The sequence below is a fragment of the Colias croceus genome, chromosome 8 (assembly GCF_905220415.1).
Source record: "Colias croceus chromosome 8, ilColCroc2.1".
NCBI lineage: Eukaryota > Metazoa > Arthropoda > Insecta > Lepidoptera > Pieridae > Colias > Colias croceus.
The window spans coordinates 277,054-296,539 of record NC_059544.1 but is presented as its reverse complement, the minus strand read 5'-3'; the positions used below and the strand labels follow the sequence as shown (position 1 = coordinate 296,539).

Below are 19,486 nucleotides of genomic sequence, written 5' to 3'. Positions count from 1 at the left end.
CTAAAGTGTATTTTTTTATACCCAAAATTGAAAAAAACTAAAGGGGACCTAATAAACCTTAAAGGACCTAACAGAAACCTATCGATTAAGGTCATTTTCGACCCAAATTTCCATTGATGGGGTGCTAAATTTGAATTGGTGAGTTTCTATGCTGTAGGAGGAGGATTTAATTCAGCCATTTTCTCTTTCTCCCCATTTTTCTAGCTAATTAAAATAAAAGAAGTATTTTTTTTTAGTAAAAAAATTGCAATAGAAAAATCTAGAGAAATCATGAATACAAGTTACAACTTATGAACTTACCGTACGAAGCGGCAACTGTCATTTGTCAATTGACTGTCGATCAGTTTTTGCGGGTAAAATCGTATGGATAAGTTCAATTTCTGTGTATTTTTCTAATGTAAATGATATGTTAGTGATTTATTTTATCTAAAATGAACGATCTGCAGAACATTATTGATCGTCAGCTGGGAATATGTAAGTTTTATTAAATTTTCAATCCCCTTCATATGAGTTGTTTATAAACAATCAGCGCACACAGCTAATATAAAACGTGCAATTTTGCAGATTCCCGGTTTAATTACGATAACATATTGAAGCGTTTTGTAGTGCATAGCGATGAGTCGTATTATGGATTACAAAATGCTGCTTTACCAGCCACCTTTGACCAGGATCCCCCAATATTTGCGTGTCGTTTTTCGGAAGCTTCTGGCTACGAACATATCCTTGCTCTTGCTAATGAAGACGGCCGGGTAGCCATACAGGTAACATTTATATTCAAAATTGATAAATTGTATTAATGTATGAGATGATGTACAACTAGCAATAGCTTTTAACTCATTGACCACCGAACGGCCCGATCGGGAATACCAAAGATTCTCTTAAAACATTGAACTTTGACTGGCAGTCCGAAATGCGACCATATCTCTTCTAAAATCTTATGATTTCTGAATTCAGCCACTACAATGCCATCAAATGGTCACTTATATTTTAAATAATTTTTAATATAAAAAAAAATTTCAATATCATGGAAAACTATAACACTGAAAGATCATTGAATGTTTGAAACTGCTCTTGTCTATCTTAAATAATATTTTAAGCGGTTTATTAATTCAATATTTGATATCTTATATAACTTACCAAAAAAAATTTAAGTAAACTGTACATATGAGCCGATTTTGACAGTACATTTAATAAATAATTATTATCATCATTAATGTATTAGTTTTTAGAAATCAAAACTTTTATTACGTATAATTACAATTTAATTAATTTACATAATTAATTAATTGAAAATTTATTTTATCTCTCAATTATAAGTTAAAGCTTCATTTCAATTGGTCAGTGTTTATAAGATTGCAAGAACCATTACATTATTAGACCGGGAGATATTGACACAAAATTTCGAGTCATTTGTAACAGGATGGCTGTTCTACAGGGGTCTTAGTACACAATGACAAAAAGAAAAATGATGGTGTGAACGCTGGTACCGGCGGCTTAGTCGCCGCCGTAGTTGTCGTCGGAAAAATAGCGAAAGTCAAACGATTTGTAACACAAAGATTTTAGAATTTACTGATAGCCCATAAAAAAGAAGTAGGCGGTAGTGTCATGCTATACTTTTCCGGTGTGACTTACAGCCCGCCATACCGACGCGAATGTGTTGATTTAAAAAAAAAACAATTTAGCCATTTCTACCAGGCTAACTTTTGCACAGGTAACCATCGTCATGCAGCCATTTACGAATATTTTTCTTTTTGTCATTGCATACTAAGACCCCTGTAGAACTGCCATCCTGTTACAAATGACTCGAAATTTTGTGTCAATATCTCCCGGTCTATATACATATCCATATCTCCATAATCACGTTAATTTTCATAAGATATATAGGTACTTTAATTTTGGTTTATTTACTTACATGGATAATTTTATGAAGATAATGTAAGTTGAATTAAAAACACACAGAACAGGTTTCTTAGTTATCATTAAATTGGAAAGTTTGTGTGTTGTTTTAATTAAGCTTAATTTATTTATTTCAGGACACATCAACAATGGCTAAAGCCAACTCTGTAGAGAGCTTCCAGTGTCACAACAATGCAGTGTTTGATCTAGCTTGGATGCCAAAACACATGAACTTTGTGACTGTTTCAGGTATGTTTTAGAGAAATGCTTATTTTTATGTCTGTGTCAAATTTCATTAAGATTTGATCCACTGTCTTTGTGTGAAAGATTAAAAAACATGTTATCTTATATAGTGGTAACTGTTATGACGATTCTATTTGAATAAATAAATGTTTCAATTTGAGTATCCATGTACTCTCCTCCTCACAAAGATTAAATTTAATTCAAATTCAACATATTTATATTAGGCATGTGTGCAGTGTACATTGCAATATGCTGATCAAAGCTTTTTGTATATGTATGTGTCCTCGATAAATGGGCTTTGTAACACCGAATTATTTTTTCAAATCAGACCAGTAGTTTCTGAGATTAGCACTTTCAAACAAGAATACAAACAAACAAACAAACTCTTCAGCTTTATAATAATAGTAAAGATTAAGTATATTAGAGTCAGTAGAGCTTAACTGTTAGCCTAAGTCACACATTTTCAAAAATATTAAAAGTATCAAGAAATAAGGCTTTCTATTTGGAGACCTCGGACTAAGAAGTGCTAGTCTACAATATGCATTTGTTTATCTACATAATATATTAGATTATGTGGTAAATTCATCCACAAGGATTCTCCTTGGCTCATTTTTTCCTTATTGACTATTTTTCTACGAATGAAATGCAAAAGCAATGATTAATAGTAGACACATATTGTTTTTATTTATTAATCTTTGCCTGACAACACATCCGCTAATAGCGAAAACCGCTGATTGCAGATAAAATGAGAGAGAAAAAATTTTTTTATTAATGTTCTTATATATAAAATTCCTGTGTCACAATGTTATTTACCATACTCCTCCATAACGGCTGGACCGATTCTCATTAAACTTTATGTGCATATTAGGTTAGTCTGAGAATCGGCCAACATCTATTTTTCATATGTATTATGTACCACGGGTGACGCCGGGGCGGACCGCTAGTAGTAATTTTTTTAAGTATTTATAGTTTGATATTGTTATGTCATTTTTAATGTAAATTGTAATGAATATATTTCACAAAATAATAAACCTGACTATTCATAAATTAATATACTTCGAGGAGTTTCCATTGCGATATGCCACAATGCGAAAAAAGGAATTTTAAAATCGGTCATTTATTTTATGAGTTATATCATACAACAAACAAATGTAAATATTTCCACTTTATTATATAATATAATCTTTATTTAATATAATATAATCTTTATAATATAATCTTCTATTTTTCAGGCGACCACACAGCATGTCTCTGGGACGTCTCCGAAGGGAATCCCCGACGCGTAGCCGTGTTCTCTCACCACACGCGTTCAGTGAAAACCGCGGTATTCCGGCGTTCTGCCCCCGCCGTGTTCGCGAGTGGGGCAAGGGACGGCCACGTGCTCGTGTGGGACGTACGCTCTGCCCCAAACCCCGCGCAAACACTCAAACCGGACAACTGCCTCATGAACTGTCACGCTAGTTTCACCCCCAAAACACCCGGATCACACTCTAAACGGCCCAGATTAGACACCCACCGCGCTATTAGTATCACCGGACTAGTTTTCCAAGATGATTTAACTCTTATTTCCTGTGGCGAGTGCGATGGAAACATCAAAGTTTGGGATTTACGTAAAAATTACAATATTTATAAACGCGAACCTCTACCTAAGCATTCCATTCCATACTGCGGGAGCTCCACAAAGAACGGCTACACGAACTTGATAATAGATGACGCTGGGACCCGGCTCTACGCGAGTTGCATGGATAACGTCATCTACTGCTTTAACATATCAACCTACAACTCGCTTCCCGAACAGAGATACATTGGCCACGAAAATAGCACTTTTTACATAAAGACTTGCCTCAGCCCAGATAGCATGTACTTAGTGAGTGGAAGTAGTGACAAAAACGCGTATATTTGGAACGTAAAATATTCTGAACCGATAGTGAAATTAGTCGGACACTGGGCAGAAGTAACTTGCGCGTCTTGGTGTCAGAAAGGAGATATGAAGATTGTCACATGCAGCGATGACGCGAGACATAAAATATGGAGGATCGGCCGGGAAGTGCCCGAAACTGACATAGAATATAAGGGCAAAGCGGAGATAGTCCCGCGTACAGATGTCTCTCACCCCCCGCAGTGGGGAGCATTAGATAAAACACCCAATTCATTAAAACGCAAGTCGATCACTACACCTGGGTCGTACAGCGCTAAACGAGTACGCGCACAAGAAAATAACTCGGGCAGAAAAACGAAACGTTGCCTTGCAGATCTGATGAATGCTTCGAAAGAGGACGAATGTGAAATAGCGGCGAAGAGATTAAAACCAGAAATGCCGACGATACTAGAAGATCAGGAACCAATACTTCTGCCGGCCGGCACAAAACGACACAGAGACTCCACAGAAAGTGGCTCTTGCAAGAGAAGATGTTTAGAACCAGACCCTTTGCCCAGTGTCTCAAGTGACTGGGGATATATTGGCAAAGCGGGATCTTCTTTCCTAACCCCAACGAAGAATTACGAAAAGAAATCATGCAAATTACTGTCACCCAAGAGTCCCAAACCGATTTCGCCAAACTCAGTCCCGCACAGATCTCCCGTTAAAGTGTCTCCCGGGAAAGTTAGAATAATTTCTTTCACAACTCCTACAAAAAACTTGCCAAATTATGTGCTAGATGGGGAAGCGCCACATTTGCGATTAATGTCACCGGTAAAAAAGAAACAAGATACAACAAATTGGTTAACACGTATGGTGAGGGAGAGGAAAGGAAAAGTAGAAGTGGATAAGAGTCCAGTAGTGCCTCAACCCGCCAGCCCTAAAGAAATTCCCGCCAGAAGAAATTCCGCCACGGAAAAAACTCCGAAGCCAAACAAAAATAGAACTTTACTCAAATATTTTAGTGTTTCAAATAAGAAGAATATTAATACGCCTGAAGAATGAATGAATAAGTGGAAATCATTTTTCTAAAGTGATTTTACCTTTTGGGATACTTATCAATATATAAGTCAAATCCCACCCCCTAGGTTTATTAGGTATTATTATTAAAAATTGAGTCCTATCGCATTTAAAATGTTAATTGCGTGATTGATTATGGTATAACTTTGTTCTTGATACACAATGTGTTAATGAAAATAGGAAAAATGTTAAACTTATGAGACAATGTAGATTTATATTATTTAAAATTATTAGAAATATTTAATCGTGTCGTAGTGCTCGTTGAATGTCACTTTTAACGCAAGCGTCTTAACCCACCATTATTATTTACACTATGACTGCTTATGCTATAAACCTAATGGTAAAAAAAGGAACGTGGGTCTTAATTTAACATTTATTTATTAACACATAGTGTATGATCAGATATCTGTGTTTGGTGCATGTGTAATCAATAATTTCTACTGCACTATTTTTATTTTATAACTATGATAATAATTTTGTAAACGATCCTAGCATCTAGTATGATGTCTTATTATCTTATACTATAGACATATAATGAATTATTATTAAATATTCCATTCTCTACAATCTACATGATCCATTCTTATCAAATAATAAATTTTATTAATATATAACTACTGTGTTTTATTTAGTTCCAAGAGATGTCCTCAAATCATTTATGATTTATCTTAAAATTCAGCTATTCAGGACATGTTATATAAACATTTTAAAAGGACTACTAGTTCAATAAATAGATTGTGACCTATATGCTTAACTTAAGTCCGAATGCCTTTTCTAACTAGCTTCCCGTCCGCAGCTTCGTCCGCGTGCTCTAAGCAATCTATGTACTAAAACTTTCCTCGAGAACGAAACTATCCATTAGTGAAAACAGAATGTGTGAAAGTGAAAAATCGATGCAGTTTTTGAGTTTATCGCGAACAGACAGACATACATACGTACTTGATGACTTTGATTTATACTAATATTAAATATGTAGTGATAGTTTTTGAATTGTATAGATATGTCTGTAATAATTAAGGAAGGGTGAAATAAAAAAACTTTTAAAATGCACTAAATTTTATTCGTAGTTGTCCAGCATCTGTCGAAATCTGTTCTCTGTCTGCTATATAACTCTGCAATTTGTGAAAGGGAAGTTTTTATGAATTTGTACTGAAAATATATACGGCGCAAAAGGTTCTTGTGGTTATTATTTAACAACAATAAATTGGAACATTGAATAATATTCATTTGAATAACATAGTACTAATTATATAATATTGTTAATTTTAAATACGAAATTTATACATATTATAATACACTAGATTTCCGCACGCATTTTCAAAGTAAAACCCGCATAGTCCAGTTCTTGTGAGATTTCCGGGATCAAATGTAGCCTTATGTCTCTGCTTCACCCAGATTGAAAAATAAGCTGTATCTACTTTAATTTTTTCTGTGCGTGTGGCTGGACAGATTTTAACGATATTTTTGGTGTCTTCTGTAAATCTTTATATTGGTCTTATTGTATATTGGTCGAACGCAAACGAGGCAGCGGGTCTTTAAATGAGGTATTTTCTATATCTTAATAGTTTTTTATTGTAAAACGTAACATACACAACCATGCTTTTTATAATATAAACTAATAGACATATTTTCTGATTATTGTGGAAGAAGAAAGCTATCTCTCTATACTAGAAAATAGGTAGATAAGGCCAGAGCAGACTTGCCTCTATAGCCAACTGTTCAGATAGATTTTCATACAATGTTTTATGTCATGTTTGTTGGAAAAAATCTACGCTAATACAGTATGAAAGTATATGCGAATGATTTTTCTTATAAGAGTTCTTCCCAGGATCTACTTTAACAGTATTTTGTACAGCTATGTGGTGCATCAATGAAAAATACTGTAATAATAGATTCCTTTTCAAAGTAAGATGAGTTAGATAAAAGTGGTACAACTTACTTAGCTGAATTGAAAATACTCTCTCGTTAACAGTTTTACATCGTATCGTTGCTTGCTCCATACTTGAGACTTTAATATTAAAGACAAGGAAAAAAATCATGAATAGGTACTTAAAATAACATGAACTGGACTTTGTTATTTGGTTCATTACATATTATGGTTATCACTGAACAGCTTATAAATATTACATTATTAAGTGTTTGCTGCAGCGGCTCTAATTTATCAAATGTTATAAGCTACTGTATAAATGGAGTACGCACTGTTGTCTGTTGGTCATCTTTATGTCTCTTTAAAAATTGTCATGTTATGAAACATTATGAATTATTAATATTTATGTTTGTTCTAGTTTATTATCTACTAAGTAGTATGACCATAATATACTTAAACATTTAAAATTAGTTTTTGCATTCCAGTATTAAATATTTATGTGTATACCTACATGTACGGTTAATTAATGATTTCATTTGCTTTGTGGTCAAAAAGATAAACGGTTCTTAACAGAAAAATCAAAAAAGTAACAGATATTTAGATATTTCGCCAAGCAAGCCAGCAAAAGCTATTATATTATGATTTCTACATCTACTTTTATCTCTTGTCTGTACTAAATTAATATTCGGGTGCATATGAAAATTAATTATCAGGGAAACAGATCTGATATATGTAGATAATTAAGAAAACTATGTAAATATGTGTGTAGTATCAAATCAAATCATTTATTTATGTAGTATGGATTAATTCAGAAAGCTGGGTTTGCTTCAAAGGTAGTAAATAAAATAAAACAAGGATTAAGATGTGCCATTGCTCACTCTTTATTACGCATGTTAATTCAATATATAAAAACATAATATAAATTATATTGTAAAATATCACCACTGATCGTCGCGACGCCACTGCGACCTCGGCTCTACGAAAACTTTCACAAAAATAACTTTTCGCCAACAAACTACGCTCTCGTAAACAAAAATATAGCGAACGGGAGCCTCGGCCGCAGCGCGCGACTGACTAACGGAATCGCAGCGAAACGGAACAACACAACACGAAACGATCAACAAACGAGCTCCGCCGTACAATTTGTTATACCTACTACATCTAAGACTGCACTTAGCCTACGCTTACGCTATGTACATTGTACAGTGTACACCGCTCGACGCGCGGCGACTTCAAAATTTGTTAAATGTCTCTATCGTAAATTCACTGGATTCACTCGCACCACATATTTTTGTCGTTCTATTACAAATGTCGTCTCGGTCCCCGACGGAGCGACGGGGCTCCGGCCCCGCTAAATGAACTACGAACGGAAGTTACAGCTAGGGACAACCCGCTCGAGCCGGCCCGGGCGCGGCCATGTTGCCGCCCGCCATCTTATCCTCTCTGTACACACCACGGGACGGGCGGAGTCGATCCCGAACCGACCATAAAAAACTCCATATTGCACAAAAGGCCGCCGCGCTCGTGCCGGTCGACGTTGAACTCATAAAAATATTTTGATAATCTATAAAGGAATCACGTATGCGCGGCTCGAGATTTTGCGCTAAAAGAAAGTGCGGAGACGTAAACTGGGGCTCCGTTTCGTTGAGCGCAAAGGCCCGGCGTCTCAGTCGCAATTCGAGATCAAAAACGTGAGGTCACACTTGTGCCCCCCCCCTCCCCGTGCGGGCCCCATGCCCCCCACACGGGGCCACAAGCGACCCGCACGGGGCTAACAACGACACCGTTCACAACGACTAATTAAAAAAACTCGTTACGTGACTAACAATGGCCTCGTACAAAACGCCCGGTCGCGTCCCGGTATATAACGGCTTAAACGCGGTATTCAAAATGAGTAAATACTTCCAAAAACTACGTTCGGTCGGCGCGACTGTTTCTATCGGTAAGTTTGTACTTTGATCATTGAGTGTAAAGGAACTAACACTGGAGCGATCTCGATTCAATACAATGATATGAAAGTCAAATAGTCGTCTAAAATCGTCCGTGGGAGCCGTGGGCCCGCGACACCCGCCGGTACCGCGCAGATACCGCGCCGGTACCGTGCCTGTACCGCGCCGGTACCGTGCCTGTACCGCGCCGGTACCGTGCCTGTACCGCGCCGGTACCGTGCCTGTACCGCGCCGGTATCGTACCGGTACCGCAGCGCGGACTCACGCGTAGGGCCAGGCTTGTACTGCTTGCGGGCGACTCCCTGAATCTGAAATTGAGAAGAAAATATTTTAGTATCTTAAAAAATAATGTAATAATTAAATAAAAATCTATAAAAGTTCTATATACATTGTATATAGATTCATAGGATTGGAAACTGTCAGTCGCTTTTTAAATGTCGTGTAATAGGCAGAAATACTCGGTGTATAAGAAGTCTTACAAAGTTATATCCATTATTCAATAGGTATTCAATGAAATAACATAGCAAAGGAGATAAATGATCTAATAAACAATCTATCTTAGCAAGCAATTTAACAATTATCTCATTATGTGCTATTATTACCTTATTATCTCATTGTGCAATAATTATTCTCGATCGTAATATCGCTATCGCCATATTGAGAAAGGTAATTAATATTATAATAAAATAAAAATCATAAATTTGTGTCACGACCGCCCGCCGCCGACTCAGCACCGATATGGTGCGTTTCCCCGCTTGCCAAGGCTCAGCCAGTGTTCACAAGCACAAGCGTGTAAAGAGGGCGTTTGGCTTGCGTGAGCTTGTGGACGCTTGTATCCGGTCGAGTGTCGGTTTTTGGACATAGATCAAAGGGCTCTTGCGGCAAGCGTTTGCGACGCGTTTACACGTTGGCGCGCCCTTAGTAGCCGCTGTGACCTCGCGACGAACGCACCATCGTCTAGTTCTGATAACAACAGGAGTGGCTGGTCGAACGTGTAGAGTTTATTGTTTTTAAGCACCGATACACACCTGCAGTGCGCCGGCGACATCACCAGCAGAACACGGAGAGCTCGCCGCCGTGCGCGCCGCCCACCGCGCGCCACGACCGTACGCCGCCGCCGCCGACCTTCAACTGACACAAACACACGTTAGCACGCGGTATGACTACCTTATAGAGGACTACCCTCCATAATTTCAGATAATCGAAAATCCAAAGAGAATACAAATACTAAAATCGTACAATGCAGCTGAATGCGACTACAAATACCGTCCAGTTAGTAACCGAGTTTATTTAGGGCTAAACAAACCAACTAAATAAAAAAATCTATCCTAATATAAGTGGATTTAACATCTAAAAAGTAAAGAACTTAAAAAGCTAAACGAGAAAAATAAATCTTTTAGAAATGTAACCAAAATGTTATGTAATGTGACTTGCGTACTATTTATTATGTCTTCAATATTAAAATTAGGTACTACAACTCCCATAATGACTCTGACTTTACCATCTAATCATTATCAGTTATCACCTCTAAAATTATCTCTTTAAATGATATATACAAACAATTAATAAATTAATTTTCCTTATGATAACAGGGACACAAAACTTATATGTATTTTGGGATATGTATCAGTAGATAAATCCACTTGACTAGAAGGTGTGTAAAAAGATAGTGATACCTTATCTATCATCTAACTGAATATATGTTATCTTCTATAATAGAATGTATACTGTGATAGACAACTGTTTATCAGTTAAACATATGACTTTTGATATCGGAAAATGTAATAAACCACAACTAATAATTCACGTCTTTTACAGCTGTAAATCTTACAATGAAACTATGAATTTTAAGAACCCTGTAAAATATATTTCAAATCATTGAATTAAGTATGTAATGTAATGTAATCATGTAATATTGATTTGTGTTTATGAAAACTGAAAATTTGTAGACTCATACAAGAATTCATATTACCTATATACTTACTCAAACGGGCAACGAAAAAACAATGAGATGAACGTATTTAGAAAGGAAGTATGATAAAAGAGAAGGTGAATTTGATTTTTTTGGTTTAATGGCATTCAAATACTTTATAAAATATATAAATTTATAAGGAATAGAAAAAATTCGACCACGAGGCGGAAAAGAGAAGGTGTAAAGATTATGGGTTTCTCACAAGCTTTAATGTAAGATTAAATTAATATTAAATGGAGCGGCATATCACTCACGTAGTTTGATAATTTACATTTCTTTGAAACAAACTTAATAAGTGCAGAGTTAAACTATAATTTATCTTACATTAAACGTTACATGAACATTTCTAGTAACTATTTTTAATATTTGATTTGATACAACGAACCAAAACATAATTTAATTCAAATAACGTTAGAAGACGTGCATCAGCAATTTCAATGGAACTTCAACGTCATTCAAGTAAGTCCTTTTTACTGGAATATCGGGAATCTACAGGTATCAAGAAACCATCAAACGTCTCTGAGTGCGGCAGCTTATTAAATGAGACAGGCAATCGATAGCAAATGCATTGCTTCGTTAGGTACTTGGTTACAAGCTTGTGTTCGATGCGCGCGCATTTCCCATTGACAGCGGTTATGGCGGGAAACACTCATTGAGCGGGAAACCATTGTATCTATGGTTATTTATGATCGCCATGTTGGAATTCAAGTGACGTCATAATATTATCTATTCGTAAATAGGTCTGTTTGAGTTAAGGACCCTAGGGTGGCTATATTTATGCATCACATGCAAAGGGGATTTAATCAAGCTTTAATCAGTATTGAACTGTGTTGGGTCTTTACTTGTCTCTATTAATGACAAGACCTTTATGAAAAAAAATACTGCTGGATTTTTACAGGCAAAAAGCATGGAATAGGTATATTAAAGCAATTATTGTTTATATTGTTATCTTTGTTGTAGTTACATCAATTTAAATGAAACCAGCCCCTTTGTTCTTAAATGTAACTTTTTTCTTATCTTGACTCTTGAGATGTTTAATCACGCTATTTTTTGGTATGTTTAATAACTATGAATGTTCACGGAGCATTTTTTTGTGGAATATACAATTAAATTATAAATACAATTAATAATTTTAACATAATTAGCAATTACTAACATGAAACAATAAAAAAGTGGAAATAAGAACTCGACATTTAATAAAACTGAACTTATTAGCGTAAAACAAACATAATATTGTAACATAATTTTTTATTATGATACATCGGCTGGGTTCAATGAGTTCATATCTATAGCCATATATTCATGTCATACCTGTTTGCATGACATAACACCACGAAATAAACCACAAATCTTTATTACGTTCAGCCGATAAGCATCTAAGCTCGCCTCAACTAAATCCAAGAATAAAGAATAATAAAGACTACAGCACGCGAAGTCATTAATAAATTAACGTATAAAAATGTGGCATTTACACACGCGGCATGCCGTGGGAATGTAAGCATATGCCCCTAATTATGCGATGTGAAACTTAATATGCCTAGCGAAATAGAACCTTATTTCACGGTAATATGATTTAAATAATGTTTTCTAATGGGCATAGAATGGACGCAATTTATATTATTTTGCTAAATTGTTGTTTTGAATTATCCTCGCGTTGTAAATATTGTATGATAAATGAAAGTACTGTTAATTGGAAAAACGTGGAATAGTGTGGATAATAGATTATGCACAAGCCACTAACGCTAAGTAAGTAAGTTATGAAAAATTATTATTGGATGCATTAGGATCTTTACATAATTGCTTATTTGGTTTTTCAAATCTTTTATGTTTAGGAAAATGAATTCCATACTTTATTATTCAGTGTAATTTACGATGGTAAAAGTACCCATAAATATAGGTTTAAATTATCTATAATCTGTATTAAAGTATTACTTTTGATCCTGATTGAAGGGTAATTTTTCATGCTCTGGGCACAACTTAGGGCACAATGATGACTTCGGGTTGGCAGATGTCATATTTTAAATTTGGTTAAATTGTTTAATCTTTTTGCATGTGAGTGCGTGTGTGTGAGTGAGTGTGAGTGCGCACGCGCGCGTTTGTGTGTGTGCAAAGTACAAAGTGTTTTGTTTGTTTTAGTGTTTGTTGTATGAGTGCATGTATGTGTGTGTGTGTGTGTTTGGGTGTGTGTGTGTTTGGGTGTGTGAGCGTTTGTGCGAGTGGTTGTGTGCGTATATGAGTGCGTGTGTTGCGTGTCAGACATTAGTGCCACTGTGTATAAATACCTGTTGCATTTTATCAAAATCGAGCGCCGGGCGATGTCTCCGGGGCGGCGGCAGCGGCAGCCGGCGGCGGCGCGGCGACGGCGGCGCGCGCCAGCACGCGTCCCCCGCGCCCGCCGCGCCCGCCGCGCCACCGGCCCCCGGCCCCGCGGAACTAACCCCCGCACCCGCTCTCCGGGGCTTCAGCGCTTCTAGAGGTGGTGAGGTGCGGAATCGCACTGGCGTCTCCACCTGGAACCGTATAGGTATAACGCTGTAATGGTGTTCGAAGGGTTGTAGAGATTGTGACTCAGTAAGGGTATAAAAAAGAGAATGAGAATGGAAAAACATCACAAATAATCGCTTGTAAGTTTAAAGTGGGAAATTATGTTTGTGTGTGTGTGACGATGGTTTCGTTTACATTTGAAACAAACTGGTTAGATTCACTGACTTATCGTCCCATTTACAGACTTTGGTTTTAGTAGAGTGCTGGTGTCTGGTACGAAGGTTTTTACTTCTTTTCTTCTAAATATGCATTTACTATGGTACGGTAGAATTTTTTGAAATGGGAAATAGTATACCATATACTATTCTACCGTAGTAGTCCTATGTAGATATGTACACATTTTATGGAATTCATTCAAAATTTCCTTTTACTTTGAACTTTCATTGAAATTTAAGAATAGAATAACGTTCACATATTTACAATTGTTGTACTGTTATTAACATTAAAACAGAATTAATTGAAAAAATGGTAGTAAAATAAGACATAGAAAATACCTCGTACAATGATCGCGCAGAGCGTGGCAAGTGTTAGTCAGGCAATGTGTCGTTAGGCGCACCTTAGTGTCGTCGTCGTCCGAGGAGGGCGCGCGCGCCGCCAGCTCGTCGTCGTAGGGCTCCGCCGGCCAGCGCCGCTTCTCCGGGGCCGCGCGCGCCGGCGACGAGGCGCCGCGCCGCCGCCCCTCCCCGCGCCCCTCGCCGCGCCCTTCGCCCCGCGCAGTGCCCGCTGCTGCACCCGTCGGCCCGCCGTTGATCACCTGTACCACCCTTCTGTCATTCATCCCGCTCGCCGGCCGACTCGTGCGGTCAGTTACACCAAACGCATGAGCTGATAGATTTAGTGAAGCGCATTCGCAACAAAAAGCGACGTGAATAGTGTACTCTGCTCGCAGCGAGCCGCCAGCGGAAGCTGCGGTAACGGGCCGCGCGACAAAAAACCGTCACCCGGTGTAATGTCTCGGATCGAAACGAGTTCGTGGAGCGAGCGAGGGGACGGAAGAAAAGAAAAGCGGTAGTTAGAGCTCGGGCGACGTCTTCGCTGAATATTTCAGCATGTAATTGCACAAGTCGCAATTCTCGTCCATCAAAGCGTCGCGTCATTACACGGCTGAATTAATGGCCGGAGTCGTCCGCCCCGCTACACCCCCGAGAAAAAAGCGGCTCGACGTAGCCGGCGAAAACTGCGGCCGGCCGCTCGTTCATTATGGATGCGAGTCGAAAAAACCTCACGACGAGGGGCCGATCTAATGGAATAGCATAAATTACTAGCTCACGGTTATGGGCGCCTAACTGCTGATAAAGCCCCGATTCGATCACGTGTCGCAATATTATTATGACGTTTACGGCCTATTCGTACGCATTTTGGAGGCAATCGGAAGCGCTTTTATGGATCGCGTGTGCCATCTCTGCCGCGCTGATCGAGCGCGAACTTCTAACTTTCCTGACGACGTTTTATGGCCCATATTTAACTTCACATACAAGTAATTATGATAAGTATATGATTCCACTGATTTTAAATTCGTATAAAGAAGATAATAAGTCCAGAGAGTAGCAAATTCCTGAAACACAATTTTATTTATTCGCAATTAAAATTCTATAAAGATACACTAAAACAGGTATTTTTTTTAATCCACAACTTCCATCCGTACAACTGAACTAAAGAAAGGTAAGTAAAACTTAAGTAATTCACAGCAAAGTTAGCTTGTACAGTTGCGGAGAGCGAGGCGCACGAAGTCTCCGAATTTCACGGTTCACTGGCTCACAAAGAGATCATCCGACTATACTAATCCCGCTGCAAATTTTAGTTAGCTAAAAATTACCCATGCCTATCCGTCGCCGGCACAAATTGGAAGAGTTCTCGTTACAAAGCGTCTTTGATACTCCCGCGACGAGGAGATATTGTAAACACGTAACCCGCACTCTCTCCCGTTTAACTATCGCGCTAAAGAGATTAAATTATATATCATATCGTTAAGCTCTCCGATGAAAGCCTCTCGATGCTAAACCCCGATAAGAATGAGCTTAGATAAGGAAGCCAAAGAGATTCACAAAAGCGACTACAAAGTCGCCACGATAGGCGACGCCGTCAGCCCGCGCATTATCTCACACGATTTAATATGAAACCTATTCACCATTGTCCGTTTATTCCTTACAATTAAAGCGCAGACAAAAGAATTTCTAATTTTCCAACCGAGCGGAAGATAAACAAATGTTATGTAAGCAGCAGACGAAAAAAGGAAGACCTAACAAAACGTAGACTGTTTTGTCTCTTTCTATTAAAACGGGCAAAATAGCTTTAACTGGAGATGAGTACACAGTCGTGAAAAGTGCCGTTTAGCATAATTGTGTCTACAATCTGCACGCTAACTGGAGGCGTAATGGCGCATCACGTGATTGAAATCGCATTACTCGGATACAATATTAGCGCGTCGGAACGACACGTTCCGAATGTCGGGCGGTTCGACTTCAATGTCTGCATATCAGTTACCGTTTGCGACAAAAGTTTAGGGGACAGTAGACAGCTATTTTGTCGGTCGGAGCTTCTTAAAGGCACGTTGCGAGTAACAAGTAACAATAGAGGAGGCGCCTACCCGCCGTGCGTACCCTGCACAACCCTGCGCCGCGGCCGCTGCGAGGGGAGCGCGGCTCTGGATCCACGTACTCGTAATCACACCCTGTACTACGCGAGCTCCGCTTTCATATTGCAAATTACTACCTTCCAGGCTTACACCGCTACAAAGTTGGAGCTTTAGCTTAGCGTCTTATGGTATTTAAAGTTGTGTGGTCTCGATTATCCGTGCTTCAGTTATATGGATGCATTTTGGAACGGTTATTACATCATTCGTTAGAACTGAGACACGTTCAATTTAGTAAGGTAAGTTACTAAATAACAAATAATAAATCTCGAACGTTCGTTATTAAGAGATTTCGATGTACACATATTGAGGACAAAAATATAAAAGCAATAGGATGAAAGTGATTTGCTAGGGCCGAAAATTCTTTTTCTCTATCAATTATCCCGATTCCGTTTATCTGAATGACCCTCCACATTAATTAGTCCGGATAATCGAGCCTCTTCTGTAAAAATCCAATGGTCGTGAGAAAATCGATTTGGATAGAAAAGCAACAAAAAAGGTCGGATAAAAGTATTGAAACAATAGACTAGATAGAAGAGAAGTATTTTGATTGACTCGCGAGAGGCGGCAGGCTGTGGGCAGGTATGAGGCATCTCGACGTGGGAAAGATACATCAGTCGGTTTTATTCAACTAATTTTTGCTACCCGCTGCACTACGGGGCGTTCACCCGCCCTGATATTTTAATCTTTTTACGTAATATCATTAACAGCCGAGTTTTTGTTAAAAACTCGGCCGGCGCATTATACTAATCATATTATACGATCTCCTCTTAAAGTCGTCTTAACCAAATTATTCTTGGCGGAGTTTTAGATTATTTCAATTCTGATTAGAATAATTAGTTGGGATAAAATTATGTCATAATTGTTTTAATGGATAATATTTTAAAAATTTTATTACCGAAGATGAAGTGAATACTGAAAAATATTAATTACATAGCTGATGGCTATATAAATCTTCTTTGTAGTGACTGCAAGCTTTTTATTGGTAATAGGGAAGCATCATCATCATCATCATCAGCCCATATACGTTCCCACTGCTAGGACACGGGCCTCCTATGAGGATACAGGCCATAATCCACAATCCACAATCTCGCCACAACATCTCGCCTGATGTTAAGTTGAGATGTGGTCTAAGATGGAGCGCGCTTCCCTAGAAGGTACCTGTTCACTCTACGCTTGAAGCGGGTGATGTGGGGTGATGTTTCGTTATCGTATCATTGACTGATTCCAACGAATTTTTTAAGAAGATTAGTATAATGTTTACATTTTTAGCTGATTTTTTTAAATGGTTAGAAATAAGTAAAATAAGATTGACCTTTAAACTAACACAGGCAAATGCCCGATATCTATTGCAGATGGCATACGACATTAGGGTTATTAAGCTCTTTAAGCTTTGACATTTCCGCATATCTAAATAACAATTAGCTCCAACTACATTCCGAGACCACACACAACTGATAGGGAAATAGCGTTATCCCTTCCGAGTTTCAGAAAAGCGTAGTTTCAAGTGTCTGCATAATAGTTCCCTTGACGTGGGGCGTTGCGATTGCTGTGACAGCAGGGTAGGGGGGCCAGGGGGGAGGGAGTTTAATTTAGTTGCGGTGTGTCGTTGAGAATTAATGTGCCATGTGAGAGGCGGACAGCTGTTGTCAAGGTATAACCAACTTAGCGCGGGAATTAGATAGCCGGAGATGAAACTTCGTTAGCTGATAGAGATTTTTCGTGTGGACTGTTTATAGTTGTGTGATATAACGTTTGTTGGAGCTTTTACGGTTCAAGGCTTACAATGTGTGCAAATGGCTTGCGGTTCGTGAGATTTAAGACCCTATATTGGTTTGATTGGATACATGTACTTCTCCTACACAATGAAATCGTTTGATAGGTTTATAGGCACATTGCGTAAACCACAGGGAACAAATGGATCACTCCAGGAAGATATTAAATTATGAACCTCAAATTGGTATGATACTTCGAGCATTGATATAGCTGAATTCACGCATACCTTGTTATTATGTTCCAAATAAAAAAAATTGAATTTTTGAATTTGAATACCGTTTCAGTATACCTTAAAATCTAGAAGAAATTTTACAAACAACCTTCAAATGAGGACGAAAGTTATTTGGAAACTTATTTCCCAAAAGGAAGTCACAAACTAAACCAGTCTGGTGTCCAGTGGGTTTGTCAATGTAATTTTACATTGCACTTAAGAGATAAGTTAGCTCAAAGAAATACTTAAGAAAAGGTCGTATTGTCTTAGATTACGTAACAGTCTCGTGTGATGCGACTTGCGAGGGCCAATGTGTTGAAAGCTCTTCAAGCGCTTAGTCGACATCAAAGAAAGCACATGTGAGCTTTGAGCTCAAACGTATTAGAAGCTTTACGCATAATAAAAATCTAGTCGGAGCTTATCAATGCTAGTAAATGAATCCTAGATTTTAGATTCACTTGAGATTCTAAAGATAACGATTAACGTTTAGTGGACCAGAACGCCAATTAGTTTTTAATTAAGCTATCTCCTTTTATCAAGAAATATTAGGATTCACAGATCTGGGGACTGTATAATTAGCGCAACGGTATTTCTAGTAAATACCTCTTTAATTCACATTTATAGTCTTACTTCAATTCCTCTAATTTAACTCCAATTAAAGGGAATCTAACGCAATTTAATTTCAAGAAGAACCAAATGAATATACTTGTTAATGGTAACTCTACACGTAACCATATCAATCTAATCCTGTCTTGAGTTTCTCAGCGCACAAACTATTACTGGATTACGGATACTATTTCTTTACATAAACGTAAAGAAAATATAATAATAATAGTTAAAAAAAACTAAAAAACACGCTTTTTATAGAAAACCGAACTAAAAAATAGAAAATTTTATCAAATTAGTGTATTGTCATCGGTCCTCAATAAATCTACAAAGTCAAGAAATCGCGCCCAAAGAAGTCGGTTACAAACATACAGGTGAAGCTAATATAAAGCGTGTAAAAATCTCACATTCATCACCATAATATGATTAACATATCTAGTGCACAGATACTATACAAAAATAAAAGAATCAAAATAAATATTAAATTAATAGAAAATAACAGACTAGCGGCTAGCCGGTCGTTCATATCTTTGGGATATGGCTACGAGCCAGTTAGGTCGAGACCAGAAGAAACGCCTTCCCGCTAATTATTAAAAAAGGCAACGTCAGGACAATTCTACGGCATTCTAAATAACAACACACTAGACTCAATCTACATACACAAGATAAATATCAATTAGCCGTGCGCCTGCGACTGATTAAATTAATGATATTTATTAATCACGCCGGAGCTGCGCGTGAGCACAACGCTGATCCGACACTCAAGGTCTTTGTCAATGTTAAGGTTACTATCGAGTTGCCGAGTAAACATACAATTTGTGTTTTTTATATCTTTCATCTACGTACGTATGG

The 19,486-nt window shown here is 37.8% G+C and overlaps 2 protein-coding genes across 2 annotated transcripts in view; one reads left to right on the top strand and one right to left on the bottom strand.

The window, feature by feature from the left end:
- The first annotated feature begins 345 nt into the window (after positions 1-345).
- On the top strand, positions 346-5,691 carry LOC123694104 (protein lethal(2)denticleless). The gene is made up of 4 exons (XM_045639412.1): positions 346-474; positions 565-761; positions 2,034-2,145; positions 3,372-5,691. Exons 1-4 carry the CDS (start codon positions 432-434, stop codon positions 5,060-5,062), a joined length of 2,043 nt encoding a protein of 680 aa, XP_045495368.1. The 5' UTR covers positions 346-431; the 3' UTR covers positions 5,063-5,691.
- A 2,110-nt stretch (positions 5,692-7,801) lies between these two features.
- Positions 7,802-19,486, bottom strand: part of LOC123694101 (glutamate receptor ionotropic, NMDA 2D) — a 53,546-nt gene continuing 41,861 nt past the window's right edge. The window contains exons 5-8 of the mRNA XM_045639409.1: positions 13,966-14,163; positions 13,148-13,375; positions 9,922-10,024; positions 7,802-9,201 (exon numbers count right to left, since the gene is read on the bottom strand). Of these exons, the coding sequence (XP_045495365.1) occupies positions 9,941-10,024; positions 13,148-13,375; positions 13,966-14,163 (510 nt within the window). The 3' untranslated portion in view covers positions 7,802-9,201; positions 9,922-9,940. The remainder of the gene's footprint in view (positions 9,202-9,921; positions 10,025-13,147; positions 13,376-13,965; positions 14,164-19,486) is intronic.

Coding starts and splice junctions, on each gene's coding strand:
- LOC123694104 (XM_045639412.1), top strand. CDS start 432: ATGAACGATCTGCAGAACATTATTGATCGTCAGCTGGGAATAT. Junction 475..564: donor TGATCGTCAGCTGGGAATAT/GTAAGTTTTATT, acceptor GCAATTTTGCAG/ATTCCCGGTTTAATTACGAT. Junction 2,146..3,371: donor GAACTTTGTGACTGTTTCAG/GTATGTTTTAGA, acceptor TCTATTTTTCAG/GCGACCACACAGCATGTCTC.